Below are 24,989 nucleotides of genomic sequence, written 5' to 3'. Positions count from 1 at the left end.
TATTGCATTTGGAAGGAACAAAAAACAAACATGATTTAAAAAGTAGCTATCGAACGTGACAATTGTACTATACAGAAATAAAATAATACAATAAAAGGACCTGCAGCTGATGGAACAGACTGCATTCTATTACCAACCTCTGTTGTACCCATAAAAATGTATGATAATTGATTTCCCCTGACAAAGAATTTGCATTTATATACTATATAATTAGTATTCATATTTAATAATAAAAGCTTTAGTTGAAGAATGGCTAAGAAGGAGTACTGGCAATAAATGTGAGGAAAGGGGAAAAAGACATTGTGCACTAAAAGTTACGGGCCACTGGCTTACCATAGAAGCTACTTTCGGCTGCTCCCTTATTGACAAGGCGTCGTCACAGCGGGTAGCTCCACATGTTTGATTTGCCAGAGTTTTTACGCTGCATGGCCCTTCCAAAGGAATTTGAGTCTCCTCCTGGGACCAAACCGTGGAGGTTTCGCTTGTTAGCCACTACGCTACAGAGCCCCTACGAAGGCTACTGGCTAAAGTAAAGTGTAAAGTGTGCGTGTTAGTCCCCATAGGGAAATAGTTCCTCTGCATTTAACCCATTCACCCAGTGAAGCAGTGGGCAGCCACCAGTGCAGCGCCCGGGGAGCAGTGTGTAGGGACGTAGGGGTACCTCAGGGTAGCCGTTCAGTGGAGTCGAACCCCCGACCTTCCGATCATTGGGCCACCACTCTACCTACTGAACTATCCCTGCTATCCCTGGCTGATAGTATAGTTTGGATATTTTGCAGTGTTTCTTAGTTGAAACAAACAAGACTGAATGAGTTTACAGAAGTCAAATTTATGTTAAACATTCAAGCTCATGTTCAAGCTGGTGTTTATGAAGCACAGGTAGCTGTTAGTGGCACGGATGGTTCTGCATTAATTTCTTTATTTAATCTCTTTCTTTTGTTTAGTTGATTCAATGGGTTTCGTGTCCGTAAGTCACTCTGTCTGTTAGGTACAACCTTTGACACCCAATAATTCAGATATACCTACTTATACTTATAAGTAACTTCTCTTAAAAGCAGCGAAATAAATCAAATATATTTTGCTGCTGTAACGAACTGCCTGCTGATGTGTAGAAAACAGTGACCTTCTGAATTCACGCTTAAAGCTTTTCTGTCAAATCTGTCCTTCTGCGTGCTAATTTCTAACGGGCACCTCATTAGTTTTAGTTCTCAATCTTTTGAAGTCGCACATTGTTTTTGCTCAAGGCTGCGTGTCCTAATGCGAGAGATGTCGCAAAACGGCGTCACTTTCGAGTGATGTCTTTTTGATGTCTTGTTTTTTGGTTTGTTTTGTGTTTTTTCAGCCACTCGCCCGCCTGGAGGTTGTCATACAGATGAGTTTCAGTGTCGGATGGATGGCCTGTGCATCCCCTTGCGCTGGCGCTGTGATGGGGACACTGACTGCATGGACATGAGCGATGAGAAGAACTGTGAGGGTGTCACGCACATGTGTGATCCAGCTGTCAAGTTTGGCTGCAGGGACTCCGGTGAGGAATCCACACTTCTTAAAATGCACCGACTAATTTCATTCTGCTTCTAATGACATTTTATGCAACGTTCTGACGGACGTTGCTCGTGAAATAACCCTGCCTTCTGTCTGTAGCACGCTGCATCAGCAAAGCCTGGGTTTGTGATGGCGACAGCGATTGTGAGGACAACTCAGATGAGGACAACTGTGAGGCACTGGTGTGTAAGCTCTCTCACCATGTGTGTGCCAACGACTCCACCATCTGCCTGCCCGCGGAGAAACTTTGCGACGGAGCTGACGACTGCCCAGATGGTTCTGATGAGAAACTCTGTGGTAAGGAACAACACCACCCAGGCTATGTCTCATTGCAGGGAACGCAACGCAGCAAGTGAAGGCCTGCATTTAAAATGATCGCTAAAATAAATCAACGGTTAAGTACATCTGTTCCTTTTATCTACAGACTTGTGTTCGCTGGACAACGGCGAGTGCAGCCATAACTGCACAGTGGCTCCCGGAGAGGGGGTCATTTGTTCCTGTCCTCTGGGCATGGAGTTGGGGGCTGACAACAAGACTTGTCAGATCCAGAGCTTCTGCGCTAAACACCTGAAGTGCAGTCAACGCTGCGAGCAGAACAAGTTCAGTGTCATATGTTCGTGCTACGACGGCTGGGAACTGGAGCCTGACAAGGAGAATTGCAAGAGCACGGGTAAGGGATCATGGAAACAAAAGGCAGATTTAGGGAAGTGAGCAGGGGTGTGTGTGTGTGTGTGTGTGTGTGTGTGTGTGTGTGTGTGTGTGTGTGTGTGCGTGTGTGTGTGTGTGTGTGTGTGTATAGAATTGAGTTACACAGGAGGGGGAGAAGAAGTGACCCTTACTATACCTCATCACTGCCAAAACAGCAGAATCGAAGGGTGGTTTGGTTTCGGGATGAAGGAAATGAGAGGCAAGCCAAGCAGGAAACTGTGGTTGGAGAGGATGCATATCGCCAGAATATGGTATTCTTTTTGGACAATAGACAGTACACTGGAGACAGGAAAGGGGAACATATTACATTGTTTTAATGAGAGTATATGACATGTAAAAAGATTCATGAAGAAAACCTAGCTAGTGTTTTCTGACTACCAGTTTTAGTTTATGAAAAAGTGATTATTAAATGTCAAAGAAAAAACTAAAGAGCTGATGTGTTTTTAAAAAAAATTATTAAAGTCATTAAAAGTGCAATTTGGGAAAGACAGAAAATACTTAATCACTTTATATCAACTTTGAATTTTGTAATCCACATAAAGAATGTAGCTATCTCCCTGCAGCAACGAGGACACAGATTTATGATGCTGCCTCTCACTGCCAGGTCTTAGAGACTAGCCACCAGCACCCTGTCATTCATCCTGCTGCCCGTATGGCTGCCTGTTAGGTACAGATAACTCCTGTCTTATTTACACTGAGTTTTAATTACCAGGGATTAGAGCCACTTTCATACCCCCTCCTTTGCTGGTCAAGCCACACACGGCAGAGGAACAGGGCTGCAGGGTTTTCCATGCTGCACAGCAGAGCCATTTTGGAGCGTTTTGAGTATCAATCAACGGTGACCAAGCAAAAGTTTTAACCCTTTATGATCTGGTTAGCTCCATATTTTAGGATATTGTTTTTTTTCCTCTTTCCACAGATCCTTTCAAACCCTTTATCATTTTCTCCAACCGCCATGAGATCCGCCGCATTGATTTGAATAAGGGAGAGTTCAGCGTGTTAGTTCCTGGGCTCAGAAACACCATAGCCCTGGACTTCCATCTCAACCAGAGTGCCCTCTATTGGACTGACGTCGTGGAGGATAAGATCTATCGTGGGAAGCTGTCTGAGAATGGAGGTGAAGCCTTGTACTGTAACAGGGTTTTATGCCTAAAAGACCTAAAAGCACCACCTCTTTGGTTTGTTTTGACAATCGAGGGTCCGCTAAGTTTCATGCCAGAATGCACGATCTTCATCAGTGAAAAACAATTCTATTTGCAGCTGAAAACATCTGGAAATTGGCCTTCCAATTGCAGTGCAATGATTAGGTTTTCTAGGATTTTATTGAGCTGAAAGGAACACATTGGAATGCAGGGCCCCTTTTCTGTGCTTAAAAGCAGAATAGACTGTAGAGTGTGTACAGCTATGCTGCTGGAGCTGTGGCTTCTGGGTAACAGAACATCAGATACTTCATCACATAAGGTCAGACCGGTCAATCAAGACCTGCTGCATCAGGCAAGCAAGGCGTCATCATGGCTGCAGCAGCAATAATGAGGAAATTATGTGCACAAGTCTCCACTTATATTGTGCATCTTACTGTATGTTTATTTGCTTGTTGTGTGTCATGTTTACTTACACAGTCCATAGGCTACATGCAGCAGTATGTGTATGCTTTCATTGTGGCAGAGAGGATAATGACTCGTGTAATTAGACCCTGATTAGGAGCCCAACGGAAAATGAAAGGGTTAGAAAGGGGCTGGAAAATGTGTCTCTTTGCTCCTGGAAGACACCACACATTTGAGACCTTTTCTGCAATTGTAGCATCACCACCCATGCTGAACAATACTACTGTATTTACCATTTGATTAAAGAAAATCGCAGAGTTAACTTCTTATCCAAATAGCTCCATTGCATTTACATAATTTGTCAAACTAAAACTGGATTAGCAGTTAAGATTAGAAATGTAGTCGTCAGCAAATCCCAGCCTCTGCAGCCTTTAATGCTACATGTTGAGATACTGTGTGAATTTAAAAAATGTAAGCACCCCAGAGGAGTGTTTATTTTATTGAGTAGTGAGATGAAATATGATGTTTGAACATATGCCCTGATTTTTTTTCTCTTCTTGTAGCTTTAACCAGCTTTGATGTGGTAATCCAGTACGGGCTGGCGACACCAGAGGGTCTGGCAGTCGACTGGATAGCGGGAAACATTTACTGGGTGGAAAGCAACCTGGATCAGATAGAGGTAGCCAAGTTGGATGGAACCATGAGGACCACGCTACTGGCGGGGGAGGTGGAGCACCCCCGAGCTATTGCTCTTGACCCCCGGGATGGGTAACAGCTGTTTATTCCGCCTCCTCCTCATATCAAGGAGAACACGTTAACATCACGTTACAATGGCTCTAATTGTTTTGGCTGTAACTACGGAGCTTTTTCAGTTATAAACCTTGCTGACTGTTTCATTTCGTGTTATGGTTCTTTAGGATTCTCTTCTGGACAGACTGGGATGCCAGTTTGCCAAGGATTGAAGCTGCATCCATGAGTGGAGAAGGCAGGAAGACTATCCATAAGGAAACGGGCAATGGAGGCTGGCCAAATGGACTCACTGTGGATTATTTAGAGCGTCGCATCCTGTGGATTGATGCCAGGTTGTACAGAGGGAAAAACATGAAAATATTTGCACATAAATGTTCAGTAATACTCCGAAACATAGCTAAAACTTGTGCTTTATGCAGGTCTGATGCCATCTATTCAGCCAAGTATGATGGTTCTGGACTAATTGAGGTTCTGAGGGGCCACGAGTATCTGTCGCATCCGTTTGCTGTCACCATGTACGGTGGAGAAGTTTACTGGACAGACTGGAGGACCAACACGCTGGCCAAGGCAAACAAGTGGACCGGGAGCAACGTCACAGTGGTGCAGAGAACCAATACGCAACCCTTTGACCTTCAAGTGTACCATCCATCCAGACAACCACAGGGTAGGAAACAGACACACACTCATGTATGCACCACCATTCAATCAGTATATGGAAAGATTACAATCTGAAATTATCTACAAGTTTCTGCCTTCAAAGTTGTTAATTGTACATTTTGAGTTACTGACAGTCATAAACTGAATCACCCCACAAGAAAGTTTGTGTAAGTCAAGACCACTACAGTCAGTATTTCCATCTGCAGTCATTTATAGTTGGCCGTTCTGAGACCTCTCTGACCTCCATCTGCTTATAATGAAAGCCTAAGGCATGTGACGAGACACGAAGGCATCGATAAAACTGTCAGAACAGTAATTAGACAGGAACACCATGCAAGGGGGGAGCTGATTTTGGGAGGGGGGCTGCAAAGTGGCTTGCAGAATTCACGGGGAAAAGAAGTTTTACACTATGCTGAATTTTCTTGACCATTAGGAAGTATAATTACATTCGATTTTAAGCACACATTAAAACATTTCATTGACCTTCATACTTTTAAAATAAAACCTTTTCTGTGCTCATGTCTCCGTAGCTCCTAATCCGTGTGCAGCTAAAGACGGCAAAGAGCCCTGCTCTCACCTGTGCCTCATCAACTTCAATCAGACGTTCTCCTGTGCTTGTCCTCACCTCATGAAGCTGGGCCCTGACAAACGCACGTGTTACGGTAAGGCTGAGCTCACGAACACAAATGCAACCACTGTGGAAAATAGACTCGTTGAGTCTTTCTTAGCCTCCACGCAGTCCTGTTCTTTTCTTGAATGTTACTGTCTAATCCCTGTCCTTGCAGAATTGTTTATTTATAATTTCTTTTATTTTTCTCTTGGAGAAAAAGAGAGAGGATTAAACAGACTTTTTTTTTTTTTTTGGTTGCTTTGAGGTCTTTTTGCTGTGACAGCTTTGGAGCGTATTGAGGTGTCCGTCTGTAAAATAGTGAAAGCTGGCCTGTTTATTCAGTGTGTGAGTTTAATATTCAAGGCAGCACTTTCTATTATCTTCGGCGGTAATGGAATGGAGAGCCCCATTCTGTCTGATGCAAGCATCAGACACATCCCCCAGCTTCCACCACCGGCTCTGGGATGGCCAATACAGCCCGGCGCTGTCATTACTCTGCCCTCTCCGGCTCTCTTTCCCTCCTTTGCTGTCTATCATTTAAGCCGCACACAGTTAAATGATACTTGACTGTTGAGACCAGTGCAATTGCAATGTATCTTCACTGATTGAATTCGCTCGCTCTACTCTGGCTGTGCTATTGAGTTAGCCAGCCAGACACAATCATTAGTCAAAAGATGCAATTGGATCAACTGTTTGTTCAAGTGGTAGGAATAATGCGTGGATGTACTGATCCATGCTGTAACCATCTATCCGCAGCTCTGACTCATGCATTAGTGTGTACTCGTGCATTTGACTTGAAGCTACATTTAACTCCCGATTACTCACATTGAATACCAAGGGTCCACGTCAACATCTTGTGTCTCCCGCAGAGTCTCGCCAGTTCTTGCTGTACGCTCGGCAGATCGAGATCAGAGGAGTAGACATCGACAACCCGTATTACAACTATATCATCTCCTTCACTGTGCCGGATATCGACAACGTGACTGTGGTGGACTATGATGCTCTGGAGCAGCGTATCTACTGGTCAGATGTCCGTACTCAGACCATCAAGAGGGCGTTCATCAATGGCACTGGAGTTGAAACTGTGGTTTCTGCTGGTATGATGGAGGCAACACGACACATTACAGAACATAATTAAAAGGCTCATTATTTAGAGCCTTACTTTAAGAAACAAATATAGCAGGGTAATTTTATCAGACTGCACCAAGATTTTTGTCCAGTAGTTAAAAATTAATGCTTCTCTCACTTCTAGATTCCTAGTATGCAGATGCTGTTATGTACAAGGGCTCTACACAACAAAACTCATTAGCTTGGGGAATGGCGATCTTTTGCCTGAAATAATAACCTGAGTGGGCACGTTTTGGTGGATGATCTATGCCAGCTAACTCTGTCTTTAAAAAAAAAAACAAGTTAGCTGGAAACAATAAAAGATTCAGGTGATAAAATGTGTCATCAGTTGTCCTGTTAGCCAACAAATGCAGTACTGCATTTTCTAACCTATGGACACGTGTCCATAGAAAACATCTGTTTTTAAAAAAAAAGGCTGATTAATAAGAGTTTGTTCGTGTTCTTCATCTTTCATCAGATTTGCCCAATACTCATGGTCTGGCTGTCGACTGGGTGTCCAGGAACCTGTTCTGGACCAGTTATGATGCCAACAAGAAGCAGATTAATGTTGCCAGACTGGACGGCTCCTTCAAAAATGCTGTCATCCAGGGCTTAGACAAACCCCACTGTCTAGTGCTCCATCCAGTACTGGGGTTGGTCTCGCACACAAATGCACACACACACTCATACTATAAAGCTGTCATGTGTCGCCACGCTGAAGCTTTCAGAAATTGCTCACAGACACCCTCCTGGCTTCACCTATAACTTGCAACAGATACAAGCAGAAGTCTGCACAAAGACACACACAAACAATCATACAAAGTCTGTCTGGCAGGTTCCCCTCTGTGTGCGCTCACAGTAATTCAGTTCCTGACCTCGGAGTGTTTTGTCACTCAGGAAGTGGTTCCAATCCTTCTCCCCTCATGCCGCCTCTCTCTGTCTTTTTTTTCTATTTCTGTTTCAAAAGTTTCTGTGCTCAGAGTATAAATAATTTACAGCAAGTGTCTCTGTTGTTTTGTGTTTCTTTTTCTGTTTCTCATCACTTTCTTCACTGTGTTTATCTTACATCCTGTCCGTTCCTGTCATGCCTTGCATAAGTTTTTCTTTTTTTGCCAGCTCCATGAACTCAGTCTTTTCTCATTCCATCAGAGAATAAAAAAGTCCATCTGTATTCATATACTCAGTTTTGATCTGCCGGAATATGTGGGCTTTTGTGTGTTTGAGGTCAGTGAAGAAAAGATATTTTCTTAAGACAAGTCTCTGCCTCTGTGTGCATTATTTCCACTGTACTCCTTCCTCTCTGTGAAAGGCTTTAGCCTCCTTAAGAGGAGGAATGTTTCCGATCTGAGCATTGTTGGCGTGAGAGAAAATGAGAAGCAGATGTGAGATCTGTGAGCTCTCCCCTTTTTCTGGCACACAAACACGCTGACCCCACCAAAGGTGGGTGGGGTCAAAGAAAGTTGAGGCGGGGCAAAGAGTTGGGAGGGAAATGTGTGTGCGTGTTTGTGTGTGTGTGTGTACACAAACATGACAATATAGGGGTTTATATGCTTCAGATGCTTTATTTAAGGGTAGTTAACAAACAAAGGAAGGGCGTGGTGGCTCTGGCTGGATTTAACAGAAAGTGAATGAGCATAGAAAATGTGCAGTCCAAACAAAGTGGCACACACACGTATATACATGTTACCCTCTATACTCTGCATATGTGCATTTCCTCATGACAGTTTGAGAAGCAGTCATTTATGTGAGTGCATCTGGTGTGGGAGATTAAAGCTGTCAGCGGTTGATCGGGACATTAATTAACTGCTGAACTAAACGCACTGAAATATAGTTTCTTATTTGTCAGGTTTTTGCCAGCTTTATTTCTGCCTCACTCATCGTCATTACAGTCTGTTGATGCGATTTTGGCTTTGAAATGAAAACGGCAGATTGCGTTTTAGAAAAGTCCAAATAAGCTCGCGTGCAGTTCGGTGTTGCTCACAGACCTGATGCTCTCATTTCTTATCGATAACATCACTGTTGTTCATGCTTTGTGTACCTATAGGCTTTATGGTTTTCAGTGGCGTACTACCACGGTTGGTTCAAGTTTAATAGTGATGTAGTAAAATTTCTCTCTCTCTCTCTTCCTGTTGCGCATCATATCTTTGTGGATTCTCTGCGCACCTCCATCAGGAAGCTGTACTGGACAGATGGGGACAACATCAGCATGGCCAACACAGATGGCACCAACCGCAGCGTCCTCTTCACCAACCAGAAAGGCCCTGTTGGTGAGTTAGCGGCTCTTTTCTGTGACTGTATAAGCGACAGCACCCCCTAGTGACAGGGCAGATGATTACAACTCAGAGCTGTCTTTTTTCTTTTCCTTTTTTTTTTTTTTCAGGCCTCTCCATTGACTTTAAAGCTGAGCGGCTTTATTGGATCAGCTCGGGAAACAGCACCATCAACCGCTGTAAACTGGACGGCTCTGGACTTGAGGTGCTTGAAGGGGCCAAGGGCAAGCTGACCAAGGCTACTGCTCTGGCCATCATGGGTAGGTACCCAGAGTGCATTAAAACTGCATTATTCATCTTGCGTGATACTACTCTTATCTGGCTGTGTTGCATTGAAAATTGCTCCGGTTAACACGGTTCTTGTAGTGTGAGATCAGGTTTTAATGGAGAACGCTGATCATCCTCATGTGCGCTGTGTCCTGTAGGAGACAAGTTGTGGTGGGCGGACCAAGGAACTGACCAGATAGGAACCTGTGACAAGAAGGACGGTGGAAACTGGAAAGTCCTGAGGAACAGCACTTCTCCCATGATGCACATGAAAATTTATGATGAAACTGTGCAGAAAGGTGCAGAGTTTGGTGCTGCAAGCCAATTTTTCTGGGGTTTTTTTCAGTCTTTTTTTGCTTTGTGAAATTGCTCTGCAAAAAAAATAGGAAGAAGATATGTCCTTGTTTCATTTAAGATCTGCTGTGCAGACTGCATGTAGCCCAGAGCTTATGTGTGTATCTAAAGCACATCTGTTTATGCCTCTGTTACTAGTCTTTGATTTGTTTTATTTGCTCTTTGCTTTTGTATTTCCAGGCACCAATCTTTGCAGTAATAACAACGGAGACTGTTCCCAGCTGTGTCTCCCCACCTCCCCAACCACCAGATCCTGCATGTGCACTGCAGGATACAGCCTGCGCAGAGGGCAGCAGTCTTGTGAGGGTACGATGCTCCCATACCCATGCCATATGCCTGATTTTAGACAATCCTGGATATATGAAGTGATGAATGTGAAGTGATGCCACGCTCAAAAATGAATATTTTATTTGTTTGCTGTAGGTGTCGGCTCTTTCTTGCTGTACTCTGTGCACGAGGGCATACGGGGTATTCCCTTGGACCCATCAGATAAGTCTGATGCCCTTGTACCAGTGTCGGGCACCTCCCTAGCAGTGGGCATAGATTTTCATGCAGGTAAGAAATTCTCTAGTTCTCTAGTTCGGACCAAAACTTCTGGTCTCAGATTTGCTTAAAAACCTTTAAATTAATTAAAAATCCCAGTCTGCAATTAATACAATACAAAATACTACATAGAGTGCACTATACAGGTCATCGGATGTTCAAGATGGGCTTTACATCTTCCAACAACTGCTCACACTGTCAAGGCAATACACCAGACAATTACATCCACGCTCTTTGGTTCTGTCCACCAGTGCAAAAGTTTTGGCGCGAGATATGTGAAGACTTATCAAAGTGTCTGAAATGTAACATTCCAACTTCCCCCTTAGTGTGTTTACTGGGCAGCTTAGATAATGTCACTTCAGAAAAGAATATCGCCCATATGGTTTTCACTGCCCTATGCATAGCCAAGAAAACAGTCCTCATGAACTGGAAAAATAAAAATAATCTTAATTCTAACCAATATAGGAATTATCTATTAGATTACATTAGTCTTGATACAGCCTCTGCCACCACATCAGATCAATTGCTCTGGACTCCTTTTATCAGCTCCATCACCTAGTGGGGGTGGGGGGTCATAATTTGGTCCCACCTTCACTGTTGTGATTGGTGTGGGGGTAGGGACAGGCTTAGGGCGTCGGGGGGTTCCCCGGAGGCATCTTCCTTGGGGGGCTCAACCCGGGGTAGCGGTCATGTCCGGTTGGGGGCTCTGTTGGCTCTCAGGTGACTGTTTCCTCGCGGCTGCGTGCAGCGGGGCTAGGGGAGGGTCTGTGCTGACGGACGTGGGTTACTGACCTGGTAGCCTGGCTGGCCCTGGGTGGGTCCGGGATGGGCGTGAGGTTCTGGGGGCGCTCCGTCTCTGGGCTGGGGCCCGGGCTGGGCCTCGGGGGCTTGGATCCTGGTTGGTGTGTTGCCGGGGGTTGTGGGCGGGTGGGTGCATGGGGGCCTGGCCCTGGAGCAGGGTGCCGCCGGTGCGTCGAACCGCCTGGGGGGCTCTTCAACTGGTGGGGGAGATGGTCACATCTAGCAGGAGCTTTCCTCTCTTCAGGAACTCTCTCTGCAGGAGGGGGAGATACAGGAGAGGTGGAGGAAGATCTCAGCCTGGGCGTTTACTGTCTTATGTAGTCTGGAAGATGAGTGGTTGGTGGGGTGGGTGCAGTTTTCTCTGTGGTGGGGTTGGGTGGACTGTCCCGGGCTCTGTGGAGCCGGGAGGCGCTGCTGCACTGGGCCCCGGTCTGGATGGGCCTGGGCCCCCTTTCCCTGGCGGGTCGCGGAGTGTGGGAGTGCCTACTGGGGTCAGCGGGGGAGCTGGCCCCAGGGAGGGGTTACCTGCCCCTCCCTTCCTTCCCTCCCCATCTCCAGCTGCCTCTCTCTTCCCGCTCCACCACAACCACCCACACATGCAGGGCCTTGGAGTAGGGGTATGTCACCAGGGTGCAGAGGAGGCTACCCCCCCTCTGTCCCCTTCTGGCTGCCTCTGCCTCAATTTTATCCCACAACTTAGACATTCACATTATTCACACTCTCATTACACATACATATAGGATCTTGGGGGTGGGCACAATCACGGAGTCCAAATTACCATCAGGGTGTACACCCCACCCCTGGCGTCGTTGCCCACCTCTCAATTTTAAATACACTTAGACATTGAGGGCTATCAGGAGGGACTATGCGCTTACCTGCTGCTCCTTGGCAGGTAGCTCCATGCCCTCCTGGGTTTTAATTGCACCTTAGAACACACATGCATCAACACTACAATGAGCGGGTGGAGGGAGGTTTGGAGTCTTCTCCCACCCCCATTCTCTGCGGCCTGCTGGAGCGGGAGGGCTAGGTGGAGTTGGCCGTCCGACTGCGGTCTGGAGTGTGGGGCCTCCCTGCTGCTACGGAGTCGGGGTGGTCTGCCTCTCCCCACCGCAGGGAAAAGGGTAACACCACCTGGGTCTGGGTGCAGTTCCCCCCTCCAGGGGCAAGGGTACCTAGACCCGGTTTGTAGAGTACGCTTGGGGAGTGTGATCGTGTGTACAGCATCTCTTTATGTCTGTCTCCACGTTGGTTGAGTGTGGAGTGAGTGCATATGAGAGCATGAGGGTGGGAATGGATGTTTGTGTCTGTATGTGTCTGTATGTGCCTGTATGTCTGTGTCTATATGTCAGGTTGGGTATCAGACGCCACCTCTCTGGGGACACCTCAGGCCCTCCAAGGTTTGGAGGCCTATCTCCACCTACCACCACTTCCCCTGCCGGTGGCGGACTCCGTCAGGTGTCGGTGCGTTGGTGGTTCTTTGTGTCTGGGGGTGGGCGTCCAGGTACACACCGGCTCACTCCTTGGCGGCCGCTTATCGGGGCCTGGAGCCTGGGGCTCGCTCGGGCCCCTTCGGGGGTGGAGTGCCCCCGGCCTCTCGGCCTGGGGCTCGGTCACTCAGGCACAGCTGGCGGCCGGCGGAGCTCACGGGCGCGTCACTGCAACTCCCCCTGGCTTCTGCTCCGCGGCTGCTGAGTGAGCCCTCATCTGGGACTCTCCTCAGCTCTTTCTGGGACAGTGGCGCGGCTGCCCCTCTGTTGGTCTTCCATGGTTTCTTGTGTTCTGGGGGCCTCTGGATGTCTGGAGTTTTGATCTCCTCCATACCTGCTTCACACCCTGGAGGACGGGGCTGTGGCCCCCCACACTCCCTAGCAGATCGTTACATGGAGAAACCTTTGGAATACAAGCACGCTGATCCACACAGGTATGCACACGGGTGTTCACTGCTCGTAGACCCAAATTACACCTTTCTTGGCTGCTACCTCGAAGCACATCTGTCCTGCGTGCTGCACAACAACATTGAATATTTAGTATTTACTGCTGTTTACACTTAGCTAGATTAATGCGATGGTGTTGTGTTTAGTACGTTGCTTTGTTTCTTTTTTTTTTTTGTCTTTTTTTTGCTTGTTTTCTATTCTTCTCTCAACAGGTGATCCAGGAGATTTTTATTTTTTTTCTCCCCCCCTTTCTCACTGTCCCTCTCCCCTTCTGTTTTTCCTTTCCTTCCTCTTTCTTTCTCCCTTTCCTATCTCTCACTCATGTCTGTCCCATCTGTAACATCTGAAAATAAAATATAATAAATAATAAAAACAAAGATCGACCAAATGGACCAATACGGCAATGCCACGATGATCCATTTGGCAAAGTAAAGTATCCTTGTTGGTCTTCAGACAACAATTCTGATGGCTAAAGAACCAAATGGGACAGGCGGGAAAAAAAAAAAAAAAAAAGAAATTCTCTAGTTCTGCATATTTCGTGTAGCTGAATTCACTGCTCCATAAAATATTTGTTAAAGCTACTAGCTTCCTTTTTTAGTCCAACTCTGTGTTTTACTTGTTCCCACAGACAATGACACGATCTACTGGGTAGACATGGGCCTGAGCACCATCAGCCGGGCCAAGAGAGACCAAACCTGGAGAGAGGACGTGGTCACTAATGGCATCGGCAGGGTAGAGGGCATCGCTGTGGACTGGATTGCTGGTGAGAGAAACTGCGTCCCGGCTCATGCGTACTAAATTTAGATAATGACAGTTAGACATACTGATAAAGAGCGTTTTGCTTTTCCTCTCTGCACATTTATCATGCTTGCACATACCGCCTGTCACTGTTAAAAGCAACAGTGTGGACCTGTTGCACTAAGTGAGAAAACAGAAAGTAGATGCAAAAACAGAGAGAAAAAAGTATTATTTCCAGGTCAATGCGGTTTAAAAATTAGGAAATTGTTTCTCCTTCATCCTCCACAGGAAACATCTATTGGACAGATCAAGGCTTCGATGTGATTGAGGTGGCCAGGCTGAATGGTTCCTTCCGCTATGTGGTGATCTCGCAGGGCTTGGACAAACCTCGTGCCATCACTGTCCATCCTGAGAAAGGGTGAGAACGAAGGACTGTGCCAGGTTCCTACTTTAGCTTCTCCTTCTGTGATTTATCTCAGTGTTGATTTCTGCGGTATTTGGTTTTCTGTCTTTGCGTGCTTTGGCGCGAGCAGCTACCTGTTCTGGACAGAGTGGGGCCAGTATCCCCGCATCGAACGCTCTCGCCTGGATGGATCTGAGCGAGCCATCCTCGTCAACGTCAGTATCAGCTGGCCCAATGGCATCTCCATCGACTATGAGGTACACCGCAACAGATCATTTTGTACATTTATATCGCTGACTTGCAGCACAGAGAGTGGGCCTAACATTACTTAATGTGGGAATGCAGGATGGTATGCTGTACTGGTGCGATGCCAGGACTGATAAGATTGAGCGCATCAACCTGGAGACTGGAGAAAACAGGGAAGTGGTGTTGGGCAACAACAACATGGACATGTTCTCTGTGTCTGTGTTTGAGAGCTACATCTATTGGAGTGACAGGTCAGATACACCATTCCTACTCAGTTTTATCCCTCTTTTTGCGAATGGTCCTAATGTTTATTTATAAATATATATATTTATATCAGCAAATGTCAGCTTGTGTTTAATGCTGATAATCTGTCTGGTGTCAACCAGGACGCATGCTAATGGCTCCATAAAGAGAGGCAGCAAGGACAATGCCACAGACTCTGTGTCACTGAGGACTGGTATTGGGGTCCAGCTCAAAGACATCAAGGTTTTCAACAGGGCCAGGCAGAAAGGTAAGCAAAGTGTGCTTTAAAGGTGACCTGTTACGCTCATTTCCAGCTCCCCATTTTTATTCTGGCACTCCCTGGAATAGCTTTGCATGAATCGCCTTTTAAAACACTCCTTATTTACTCTTTAAAGGTTTTTATGGAGCACCTCAGTTGATCATATCTTTGAAACTTATTTTAGCTCCTGTGTCCTTAAGCTGCTTCTTTCTAAAACCCAGATTTTTTTATGACTGGCTGTCCTTGCAAACAGGACGCAGTGCTTGGAAATTCATGCTGAGCTGACGTCATCTAAGCCCTGAAGTGGAAAAACAAAGTTATAGATGAAGCATGTGTGAACCCTGAGCTTATCACCTTAGAACACATATGCGTTATTATTATTTAATATACAGCAGTGGAGAGTAAATTTTCCCTATTAAGTTTTAATTTCCTAAATTAAAAATGTGCAATAATGAATACATCGACATTAAATCTGAACAGAAAAGTGGACAAAATCGTGTTTTTGTTTCTTAAAATTTCAAAACTTCTAGATTAATGTGCAAAAGTAGTTTTTGCAACAGTGCAAATACATAAATACTTACAAATCCATAAGGTTTACACTAAAGCGTTGATCAGTCACAGTAAACACAGTGTTACCACCACACAAAAATCCCCAGCATCACTAAAGGGGCAAATTTCACTGACGGATTGGCCAGGCATCCCTGGGCATGTATGAGTGCGCTGTGCACGGGTTTCTCGTGATAGCTGAGAAGCTTGTTGGAACAAAGACCTGGAGTAAAATAGCGCACTGCTTACTTGGAGTTAACATGTCAGAAACTGTTTGATATACTACATTTTTTTGTGACATACTTTTGAGAGCTATCTGCAGACAGCAAAGCTAAGATAACAAACACAGGAAATGCTGGAAAGTCTGTTCTCGACGACATCATTGCTTGGCTGCGCCGCATCGTCTGCCTTCACATGCCGCTACATATATTCTATAAAATGAGTAAAAGTATAATAAGAGTCAGGTGAAAATATATTATCATTCAAATGTATATTTAATTGCATTTTGTTCTCTTTACAGGAACAAATGTGTGCAAGGAAAACAATGGCGGATGTCAGCAGCTTTGCCTTTACCGTGGCAAAGGACAGCGTACGTGTGCCTGCGCCCATGGCATGCTGGCTGAAGACGGCCGCACGTGCCGCGACTACGATGGCTACCTTCTCTACTCGGAGCGCACCATACTGAAGAGCGTTCACCTGTCCGACGAAAACAACCTGAATGCCCCCGTAAAACCATTCGAGGACCCCGAGCACATGAAGAACGTCATCGCACTCACTTTTGATTACAGAGGAGGAGGAGGCAAAGGAGCTAACCGTATCTTCTTCAGTGATATTCATTTTGGCAACATCCAGCAGATCAGTGATGACGGGTCTGACCGCAAGACTGTAGTAGAGAGTGAGTTTTCCTGATTCTTAAGTTAGTTTTCTTAATGCTTTGTGCTCCGTCCAAGTAACTAACATGACATGGTGATCTGGCCTAAACCTCCCACCCTACCCCACCCAAGGTTTATGGCTCCTGTCATTTGTCCAGTCATAAGACTCCCTGATAAGAAATCTTCCTGGAGAAGAAATCTGCTGGCTTTTCCCTAAAATACTCATATTTATTCTGTAGATGTAGCCAAAGTAAAAACAAAGGAAAAGCATTTTTTTAGAACAGAGTGAGAAGCAATACAATCAGGCTGAGAGACAGATAGACTTTCATTCACCTTATCTCAGCACAACAGAACACGGGTGCACCGTTAATGTTTTACTTTAATCTCTTTTACAAGGAATGCGTGATATTCCCGCTGTGCATGTAAAGCAACAAATCCCAGAGCAAAGTTCCCACTCAATTCAAGAGCAACTGTTGTTCAAAGCAATGATGCCGACTGTTGCTGTGAGAGCTCTTGAGTTGACTTTGTTCATGAAGGCAACGCTGACGTCCAGTTTATCTGTAGTCTTTGATCACGTTTTTTTAGCTTGTGTTTTTTTGTCGATCCCAGTTGCCAGCAGTTCCTCGCTGTGCGCAATTAAAATAGTCACGTTATGTCAAGTTAGCTACTCGTAGTAATACTGTCAGGCAGCAGCCATAGCCACATCCCTGCTGTCTCTTTGTCCGTCCCTCTTGAACAGCCTCAGTAGGTCCTGCCTGAACTTTTCAGACATCAGCACATAGAGAATAGGGTTCATCACTGTAGAGGAGGTTGCCATAAAGCGTGCAAACACAGCAAAGGGGCCATAACGTGGTGAGGCTCCAGTGGCTCCTGTGCCTTTATCCGCCAGTAAGGCCAGCGTCATGCCGTAGGACGGCAGCCAGCACAGGGTGAAAGCCAGCACCAGCATAGCCGACGTTTGGGTCACTTTGCTTTGGTAACGCTCCACCTGGGGGGCTCTTCCAGCATGCCGACTCCTCCATAGGAACATGTAGATGCTGCCATATGCCACTGCTATGGTAACTAGTGGTAGAAAGAAGGCCACAAAGAAATGAGACAGTCCATAGATCAGCTGGTCACGGTGGGTCTGGAAAGCAAAGCATGCAAGCCCGTCAAGGGCTTTTTGTGGGGTTCCTACAGAGCGAAAGACTAGCTGTGGAACAGCAAGGCAGCAGGCTGGGACCCAGACCAGTATGGCAGCTACAGAGACTCGGCGAGTAGTGAGAAGGGAATATGCTCTGGCAGGCTTCACCACAGTCAGATAGCGACACACAGCCAGTGTGGCCAGAGTAAAGATGCTGGTTGAAGAGCAGGCTGATCCCAGGAAGCCCAGCAGACGACACATGAAGTCACCAAATGGCCAGTGTTGCATGACTATAGCAGCTGTGTGGAAGGGAAGCATGGAGAGCAAAAGCAGGTCTGAAACGCTCAGGGCCAGAAGCAGGATGTCTGTCCCCATACCCATCACAGAGTTTTGGGGAGACTGTCCAATACGTCCCACCCCTCTCCTCCATCGCTTACATAAGATTACTATCACTATGGTGTGTCCGCTAACTCCCAGCACCAGAATTAGTGAATCTAGTATTGGGACTAGAACCTGTTCCACATTGTCCAGTCCAGGGTCACTGCTACTGTTACCCAACAGATCCTCTGAGCTTGTAGAGTTCAGCAGCAGCATTGTGTCTTCAGTTTTGTTGGGTCAGTTTGTTCAATCTGGTCATAAAACTTCTGATCATAAATGTAGGAATGATTAAGGACATTCCAGTAGCAGTGTTCTCAGAAATGACAACGCACAGATTTACAGTTCAAAGTTTAACATGAATCGCCTCAGACTGAATCATGTTAAATACATAAACACATATGACTGTGCTGACTGTATAAAAGTGTACAGTTAAAGCTGCTTCCTCTCGATCTGTTCCACCTCTTATTGGCTTGGTATTGTAGAGGGGAACAAAGTGAGATCAGGCCCCTCCACTGAAGTCAAGACACACCTGATTTCTGAGCTGCTTGCCATTCTTCTGGTTGAACTCCTGTTAAGGGCAAGCGGGTGTTGAGAGGTGAATGCTGTAGATTGTGTGAGTTCAGAGCAGGCAGCTACTCCACATGGCATTCGCCTTCCACAATCAGTATTCCTCATATATCCAGGAAAGGAACTTCCAGAGAAAACCGCAACAGTGGAAAGGATAGTTGATAGTTTGACAGGAAGACAGGATGAAACCAAGTAAGCGGTAGGTGAACTCTGGACTGATTATGATAGAGCAGGACGTGGATGGGCTGTCCAACTCTCTGTGGGAGGGCCTATTGAGGCCCAACATATTTTTTTTCCCATGCTCTATTTAGTTTCTTCCCATTTTGTGGAAAGGCCTCTGCATTGTCTCGACGTGCATTTGCAGCACAGCCTGCACAAAAACCTGCGCTGATACAAAAAATAAACAAAGAGCGACACAGTGAGATAGTGTTTGCCTTCAGAATCGGGGTAATTATTGACTCCCGGCCTGATGGCAAACACTACACTGCTATCATACCTACTGTAGATAAACGGCCATAAAATCACTGTCAGCAGAGCTCAAGACCTGTATATTCAGCTTGCCTGTATTGGCACAAGCAGCGCGTGAAAATGTAGAGAATCTTTGGTAGCCCTAGATCAACAGTAATGTGATTTGAGCAGACAGTGGTGGCAGTTTGTGATTTAAAATTCATTAACACCGCTAAAGAAAGAGGAAATGGGGGTGAATAGATTTCACGGCGCTCTCTATCGATTGTTAGGTTAGGGTGTTGATTTATGAGTGCGAGAAGCGGGGGACAGTTGCCTTGCGTGTTGCGATGCTCCGCTTGATTTTCAGTCGCTTTGCTTCTCTCAGAGTCCCATAGCGTGCGCTGGACGCGCGATGATTCACGTCTGCGGTGTCGCACTGGAGATATTGAGGTGTAGTGTGAACTGTCCCACCTGGTGGTAAACCTCACCGTTGCTTTGGCCTGACATCTGGTGGGATGAGATCATATCCAGTCCTAAGAAAAGGCTGCTTTAATCATTAGACCTGCACTGTTCCATTGCAGCAGCTGCAGTAACAAGTAGGGGACTATTACTTATTATTTGGAGCGGTCTCTGACTCCATGAAGCACAAGTTACAGTATTTGTTTGTGTCTGCGTCGCGTGTTTTCTCAATACCGGTGCAGCTGTTCTCCATCTGATGTTGCAGAACTTTGTGTTCCTCCATCTCTGCTGACTTTTGGCTGTCCTCTGGCCTCCTTTCAGCCGTGAAGCTCCCAACTTCTTATTAATTTTAAGGCTGGGAAAGCAGAAAAAAATGACCTCTTGCTTCTCATCTCTTGATGAGGCAGTCCAGTGGAAAGTAATATGCTAGCTGGTAACCGTTATTGTGACCTTTATCCTCCACTATTTGCTGGATAAAAGCCTTGAATCACACAGTGTTCTTAGTCATTAATACTAAGCTGTCATGCCCAGAGCCCTGACTCCGGGTTGCCACACAGCAGTCTGCCAGCTCTGAGCTGCTGCCAAACGGTCTACACTTGGCCTTTTAACACAACCCCGTAGCTGACGTGCTTCTTTTTCTTCTCCCTTTTTCCTCTTCTATCTACTCCGTCCCCCACCTCTGGTCGTTGCCTTCTCTTACTGTCTGTGTGCTCTTCTCTCGACTCCTTCATGCTTTTTCAGATGTGGGCTCGGTGGAGGGGTTGGCATACCATAGAGCCTGGGATATGTTGTACTGGACGAGCTACACTACCTCGACTATTACCCGCCACACTGTGGACCAGAGCCGCTGGGGTGCCGTTGACCGGCATACAGTGGTCACCATGTCAGGAGACGACCACCCGAGGGCCTTCGTTCTCGACGAGTGTCAGAGGTAAGAACTGATTCAGTTGTTCACATCGCCGATTTGCAGGCCATTCTGCTCACGCCAGTTCATTACACCTGTTTGTATCACTGATTATTATGTTGTTTTTCCACAGCCTGATGTTTTGGACCAACTGGAACGAGCAGTCTCCCAGTATCATGCGCGCCACTCTGACTGGCTCCAACGTCCTTGTGATCATTGGCACGGACATCCGAACCCCCAACGGCCTGGCCATAGACCACCGCGCTGAAAAGCTTTATTTTTCCGACGCCACACTGGACAAGATTGAACGCTGCGAGTATGATGGCAGTAGGCGCTACGTGAGTGACAAAAACACTAAAAATATTTCTAATGCTGCATGGCTGAGCAATGTGACTGTTTAAATAGCAACCGTCAGCTTTTTACTCTTTCACTGGTTTGATAGAAAAAGACTGGGGTTCTCATGACTGTGGTTTTGCTTCCCCCTGCAGGTCGTGCTGAAGAATGAACCGGTCCATCCATTTGGCCTGGCGGTGTATGGAGACTACATCTTTTGGACCGACTGGGTGAGGAGGGCTGTGCTCCGGGCTGAGAAATACACCGGGGCAGATATGAAGGTCCTGCGTGCTGATATTCCTCAACAGCCGATGGGTATTGTCGCGGTGGCCAATGACACTAACAGCTGTAAGTCTTTGCACCAAATGAGGAAATTCAATGTAAAATTGATTTTCATCACAGTCCTCTGTCGTAAGACTACGACTGCTGGACTGTTTCATGTAAATGTGTGAAGCAAATCGATCTTACATAAAGCCTGCAAACCAAACATTGGTTGAGTTGAGCCGGTAAAACATTCAACATCTTTTTCACATTTATGATAAGTGAAGGAATCCTGAATTTTTCTACTATTTATTTATTTTTTATTCCTCTCTGCATTTATCATTGTTCGTATCTTTTTATTTCAATCAAGTCAAGCATTTTTCCACTCTACCGTATCTTTTCCCTCGAGTTCCCTTATTCAGTAAACAGTTTTGCACCAATACCCGCAGCACCGATGCAAGCCGAGAGCCCGCTGTAACAGCCGCAAATCCTATTTAGATAGAGTCACATTGTGCATTCAGCTGAGGCAGAGCCATTGCCGGGTTCACCCAGGTGTTTCTGTCTGCTCGTGATGTGTGTTCGCCTGTGTGTCAGGAGATTGGATGCGAGATCAGAAATTCTCAGGTTTGTGTGCTAACTGTCCTCCTGTTTGCACAGGTGAATTCTCCATGTGTCGGGTTAACAACGGGGGATGTCAGGACCTGTGTTTGCTGACCTCTGAGGGAAGGGTCAACTGCAGCTGTCGGGGCGACAGGAAGCTATTCGAAGACAACACTTGCATAGGTAATTCAAGAATAGGACACGCTTATATGGAGGAAATGTTTATACACAGGAAACAAAGCGAGGACGATTTCAAAATTCGGACACATTTTTTTTTTATAGTTCCATAAGTAAACAGAAACACTAAATCAGATCAGTGTGCCTTTAAAACACAACATCCTCGAGATAAATTTGTACACTGATTTTCAAGGTACCTGGCAAACAGGTTGCTCCCATCTTCTTGGAGGACTCATCACACTTCTTCCGTGGATTTAGGCTGTCTTCATCTAATCTTGATAACTGAAGAGAAGGGGGCTGGTCGGGGACTGTCTTTGGTAGAACTTGTTATTGTTTTTGCTGAAGATGGATATTAAAAACTCTTGGCTGAGTGTTTGAGGCCGCGCACTGCCGAATGAGCTGAGACTGAGCAGCATTACTGTAGATGTGTCCCAGATGGTACTGTTGCGTGGTGATGCTGGTGATGATGAGCAGACATTCTTCTCGGGCAGAACTTGATGTGATAAAGTAACAAGCAAAGACAGATATCGGCTCTGTGCCTGCTCTGATTGTCTTGGGTTAGGCGACTCTTCCTAAGTCCCTATTTCTCTCTTTTTGCCTGTCAGCCCTCAACACGACATGTAACAGCATTGATGAGTTTGAGTGTGGAAATGGAGACTGCGTTAACTACACCCTGACTTGTGATGGCATGGCTCACTGCAAGGACAAGTCTGATGAGAAGCAGTCATACTGCGGTGAGTGGAACCTTTTTTTGCGCGTCGAAACACTATCAGCCGTGTTTTTTTTCTTGTTGGATTTTGTAGTTAGAATCCATCCTGTCTGGTTTTCAGCCAACCGCGTCTGCAAGAAGGGCTACAGACGCTGTGTGAATGGCCGCTGTGTGGGTCACAGCTCCTGGTGCAACGGGCAGGATGACTGTGGAGACAGCTCAGATGAGCTCTTCTGTAACAGTGAGTCTGCTTTTCCAATTAATCAAACATTTTTGCATTCGCATTTCTTAAAATATTGCTCTCACTAACCGCCGCCTCTCCTCTCGCCAGCCACGCTGTGCTCAGCCGATCAGTTCCAATGCAAAGACGGAAGCTGCATCTCCAACTCCAGCAAGTGCAACCAGAAAGTGGACTGCGAGGACGCTAGTGATGAGATGAACTGCAGTAAGTTAAGATCATCAGATTTGTTCTTAAAAATTCAATGTTGACATATTTGCTACTCTGAGGCAGTGGTAAAATGTTTTGCTTCTCTCTTTGTTAAGCCGCCACAGACTGTTCCAGTTATTTCCATCTGGGAGTGAAGGGAGTGACATTTCAGAAGTGCGAGTTCACCACACTCTGCTATGCACCTTCTTGGCAGTGTGACGGTGCCAACGACTGTGGAGACTTCTCAGATGAAAGAAATTGCCCTGGTATTTTAATTACATCTGACAGCTAAATCTACTTGGATTGAGTTTTTTTGTTTGTTGTTAGAGTAGAAAGAACTATTTGGATTATGCCACAGGGAACAGGGAAAAACGATGAATGTTTTCATCCATTAAATTGTGTTTTGGGAGGTAATTCTCCTTGAAAAACACAGCAAAGTAAATGTAATTTGTTTTTCCTCTCTTCATGCTGGATTAACTCTTTGATGTTTCCTTTTCAAACTAACCTCTTTTCTGCTGCTCTGCCAGGGAGCGGGAAAACAAAGTGTCCAACGCCCTTCTTCGCCTGCCCCAGCGGACGTTGCATCCCTATGAGCTGGACCTGTGATAAGGAGAACGACTGTGAGAACGGTGCGGACGAGGCTCATTGTGGTAAGTTCGTATACGCTGTACAGGACAACAGACCGTTGCTTTGTTTCAATGTCTTTGCTTTGCACTTTACGCGTTCTCACTTCTCCTTTAGACAAGTTCTGCTCAGCCACCCAGTTTGAGTGTGGGAACCACCGCTGCATTCCTAACCGCTGGGTTTGTGATGGAGCGGATGACTGCGGGGACAGCAGTGACGAGGACAGCAAGTGCAGTAAGTGCTGAAGGCATATTTAGACATGGACACATACTGAACTCCTAAAGTTGAGTGAATATTGCAACAGTTTTTAACCTGCAGCACTGATTAAATGTATGAGTCACCCCTAATTTCTGTATACTGTGAACTTTCATAGTCAGTAAGATTTTCTTGCAATTTTTAGTGTTCTTGATCAACAGATCTCCAGGCTTTCAGTTATTTTCAGTTATTTTCAGTCGAGTTCTTGTACCTGAACATTTTCTGAGAATTTCTTTTTGTTTGTTAAGCCACATGACTTGATTTGACTCATGCATCAAAGTTAAGCATAAAAAGGCACCTAACTCAAGGTATGGATCACTCTACACATAACAAACAACTTAGCAAAGAACCAATAAGTTGTATCCAAGGAAACTGGAAAAGCAGAGTACAAATGCAGAAGAGGCATTGAGTATCTACAGCAGATGAACAATATCTGAAATCCATGTCCTTAAGAAATAAGAAGAAATCCAGACATAGGAGCTGAGATAGAAAAACACACAATGGAACACTGTTAGTCATGGATTGGCGTCCCCAAAGCTCGGACCTCAAAATGATTTAAACAGTGTGCGACAATCTTTACAGAGAAAGCAACAAAAAGCAGCCATCATCCAAAGAAGAGCTTTGAATGTCCTTCGAGAAGCCTGGAGAACTGAATTGTACCACATGTTTGCATGTGCTTTGCTGCACCTACCTCATATTTTCTTAGCAAAATATAAGGAAATGATGGGTGGTCTTCTGCGCACTAAACAATATGAGTTTAATAAGTGCAAAACATTAGGCTGTGTACAAAAAATTTGATTTTTTTAAATTTTTTTTATATTAAAATAACCATTAATAGACATTCCAATCAGTCACCTCTTTCTATTACAGAGACTAAAACCTGCAGTCCAGAGACGTTCCAATGCCCCGAATCACACAGGTGTATTCCTAAACGCTGGATGTGTGACGGAGATAAAGACTGTCCTGATGGAGCTGACGAGAGCATGAAAGCTGGCTGCTGTGAGTGCAAGCTGAGGGCTGAGTTTGATCAAGATAAATAGATTTTAATAACTCTCATAGACTAAGGAATATCTGTCAGTTTTAATGATCTCACTTGTGCGCCAATTATTTCTGCGCCTCAGACTTCAACAACACATGCAGCAGCAATGAGTTCATGTGCCAGAACCGACAGTGTATACCCAAGCACTTTGTGTGTGACCATGACAACGACTGCAGCGACGGCTCAGACGAGTCCCAGGAGTGCGGTGAGTGGAGCCGTGACCTGTGATTTGAAACACTCTCCCTCCTCCTGAGTATGTGGGGGTTTTTTTGGGTTTTTTTTTGGGTTTTTT

The 24,989-nt window shown here is 45.7% G+C and overlaps 2 protein-coding genes across 3 annotated transcripts in view; one reads left to right on the top strand and one right to left on the bottom strand.

The window, feature by feature from the left end:
- The window catches only part of LOC113022588 (low-density lipoprotein receptor-related protein 1), a 99,622-nt gene that overhangs the window by 61,217 nt on the left and 13,416 nt on the right, over positions 1 to 24,989 (top strand). For both annotated transcript variants that reach the window (XM_026168131.1, XM_026168130.1), the window contains exons 21-53: positions 1,343 to 1,525; positions 1,642 to 1,839; positions 1,967 to 2,212; positions 3,170 to 3,367; positions 4,358 to 4,562; positions 4,712 to 4,876; positions 4,964 to 5,208; positions 5,732 to 5,863; positions 6,681 to 6,908; positions 7,397 to 7,571; positions 9,091 to 9,185; positions 9,299 to 9,448; positions 9,614 to 9,754; positions 9,990 to 10,115; positions 10,233 to 10,364; positions 13,716 to 13,850; positions 14,114 to 14,243; positions 14,359 to 14,485; positions 14,574 to 14,725; positions 14,861 to 14,985; positions 16,043 to 16,417; positions 20,110 to 20,299; positions 20,406 to 20,610; positions 20,761 to 20,953; positions 21,524 to 21,649; positions 22,249 to 22,377; positions 22,474 to 22,593; positions 22,684 to 22,797; positions 22,896 to 23,045; positions 23,307 to 23,429; positions 23,521 to 23,637; positions 24,529 to 24,657; positions 24,780 to 24,902. In XM_026168131.1, the coding sequence (XP_026023916.1) occupies positions 1,343 to 1,525; positions 1,642 to 1,839; positions 1,967 to 2,212; positions 3,170 to 3,367; positions 4,358 to 4,562; positions 4,712 to 4,876; positions 4,964 to 5,208; positions 5,732 to 5,863; positions 6,681 to 6,908; positions 7,397 to 7,571; positions 9,091 to 9,185; positions 9,299 to 9,448; positions 9,614 to 9,754; positions 9,990 to 10,115; positions 10,233 to 10,364; positions 13,716 to 13,850; positions 14,114 to 14,243; positions 14,359 to 14,485; positions 14,574 to 14,725; positions 14,861 to 14,985; positions 16,043 to 16,417; positions 20,110 to 20,299; positions 20,406 to 20,610; positions 20,761 to 20,953; positions 21,524 to 21,649; positions 22,249 to 22,377; positions 22,474 to 22,593; positions 22,684 to 22,797; positions 22,896 to 23,045; positions 23,307 to 23,429; positions 23,521 to 23,637; positions 24,529 to 24,657; positions 24,780 to 24,902 (5,382 nt within the window). The remainder of the gene's footprint in view (positions 1 to 1,342; positions 1,526 to 1,641; positions 1,840 to 1,966; positions 2,213 to 3,169; positions 3,368 to 4,357; positions 4,563 to 4,711; positions 4,877 to 4,963; positions 5,209 to 5,731; positions 5,864 to 6,680; positions 6,909 to 7,396; positions 7,572 to 9,090; positions 9,186 to 9,298; positions 9,449 to 9,613; positions 9,755 to 9,989; positions 10,116 to 10,232; positions 10,365 to 13,715; positions 13,851 to 14,113; positions 14,244 to 14,358; positions 14,486 to 14,573; positions 14,726 to 14,860; positions 14,986 to 16,042; positions 16,418 to 20,109; positions 20,300 to 20,405; positions 20,611 to 20,760; positions 20,954 to 21,523; positions 21,650 to 22,248; positions 22,378 to 22,473; positions 22,594 to 22,683; positions 22,798 to 22,895; positions 23,046 to 23,306; positions 23,430 to 23,520; positions 23,638 to 24,528; positions 24,658 to 24,779; positions 24,903 to 24,989) is intronic.
- Positions 16,424 to 19,217, bottom strand: LOC113022590 (delta-type opioid receptor-like). The gene has a single exon (XM_026168136.1). The coding sequence runs from the start codon at positions 18,109 to 18,111 to the stop codon at positions 17,077 to 17,079; it is 1,035 nt and encodes a 344-aa protein (XP_026023921.1). The 5' UTR covers positions 18,112 to 19,217; the 3' UTR covers positions 16,424 to 17,076.

The sequence above is a fragment of the Astatotilapia calliptera genome, chromosome 5 (assembly GCF_900246225.1).
Source record: "Astatotilapia calliptera chromosome 5, fAstCal1.2, whole genome shotgun sequence".
Lineage (NCBI taxonomy): Eukaryota > Metazoa > Chordata > Actinopteri > Cichliformes > Cichlidae > Astatotilapia > Astatotilapia calliptera.
This window is presented reverse-complemented; position numbering and strand designations above follow the sequence as displayed.

Coding starts and splice junctions, on each gene's coding strand:
- LOC113022590 (XM_026168136.1), bottom strand. CDS start 18,111: ATGCTGCTGCTGAACTCTACAAGCTCAGAGGATCTGTTGGGTAACAGT.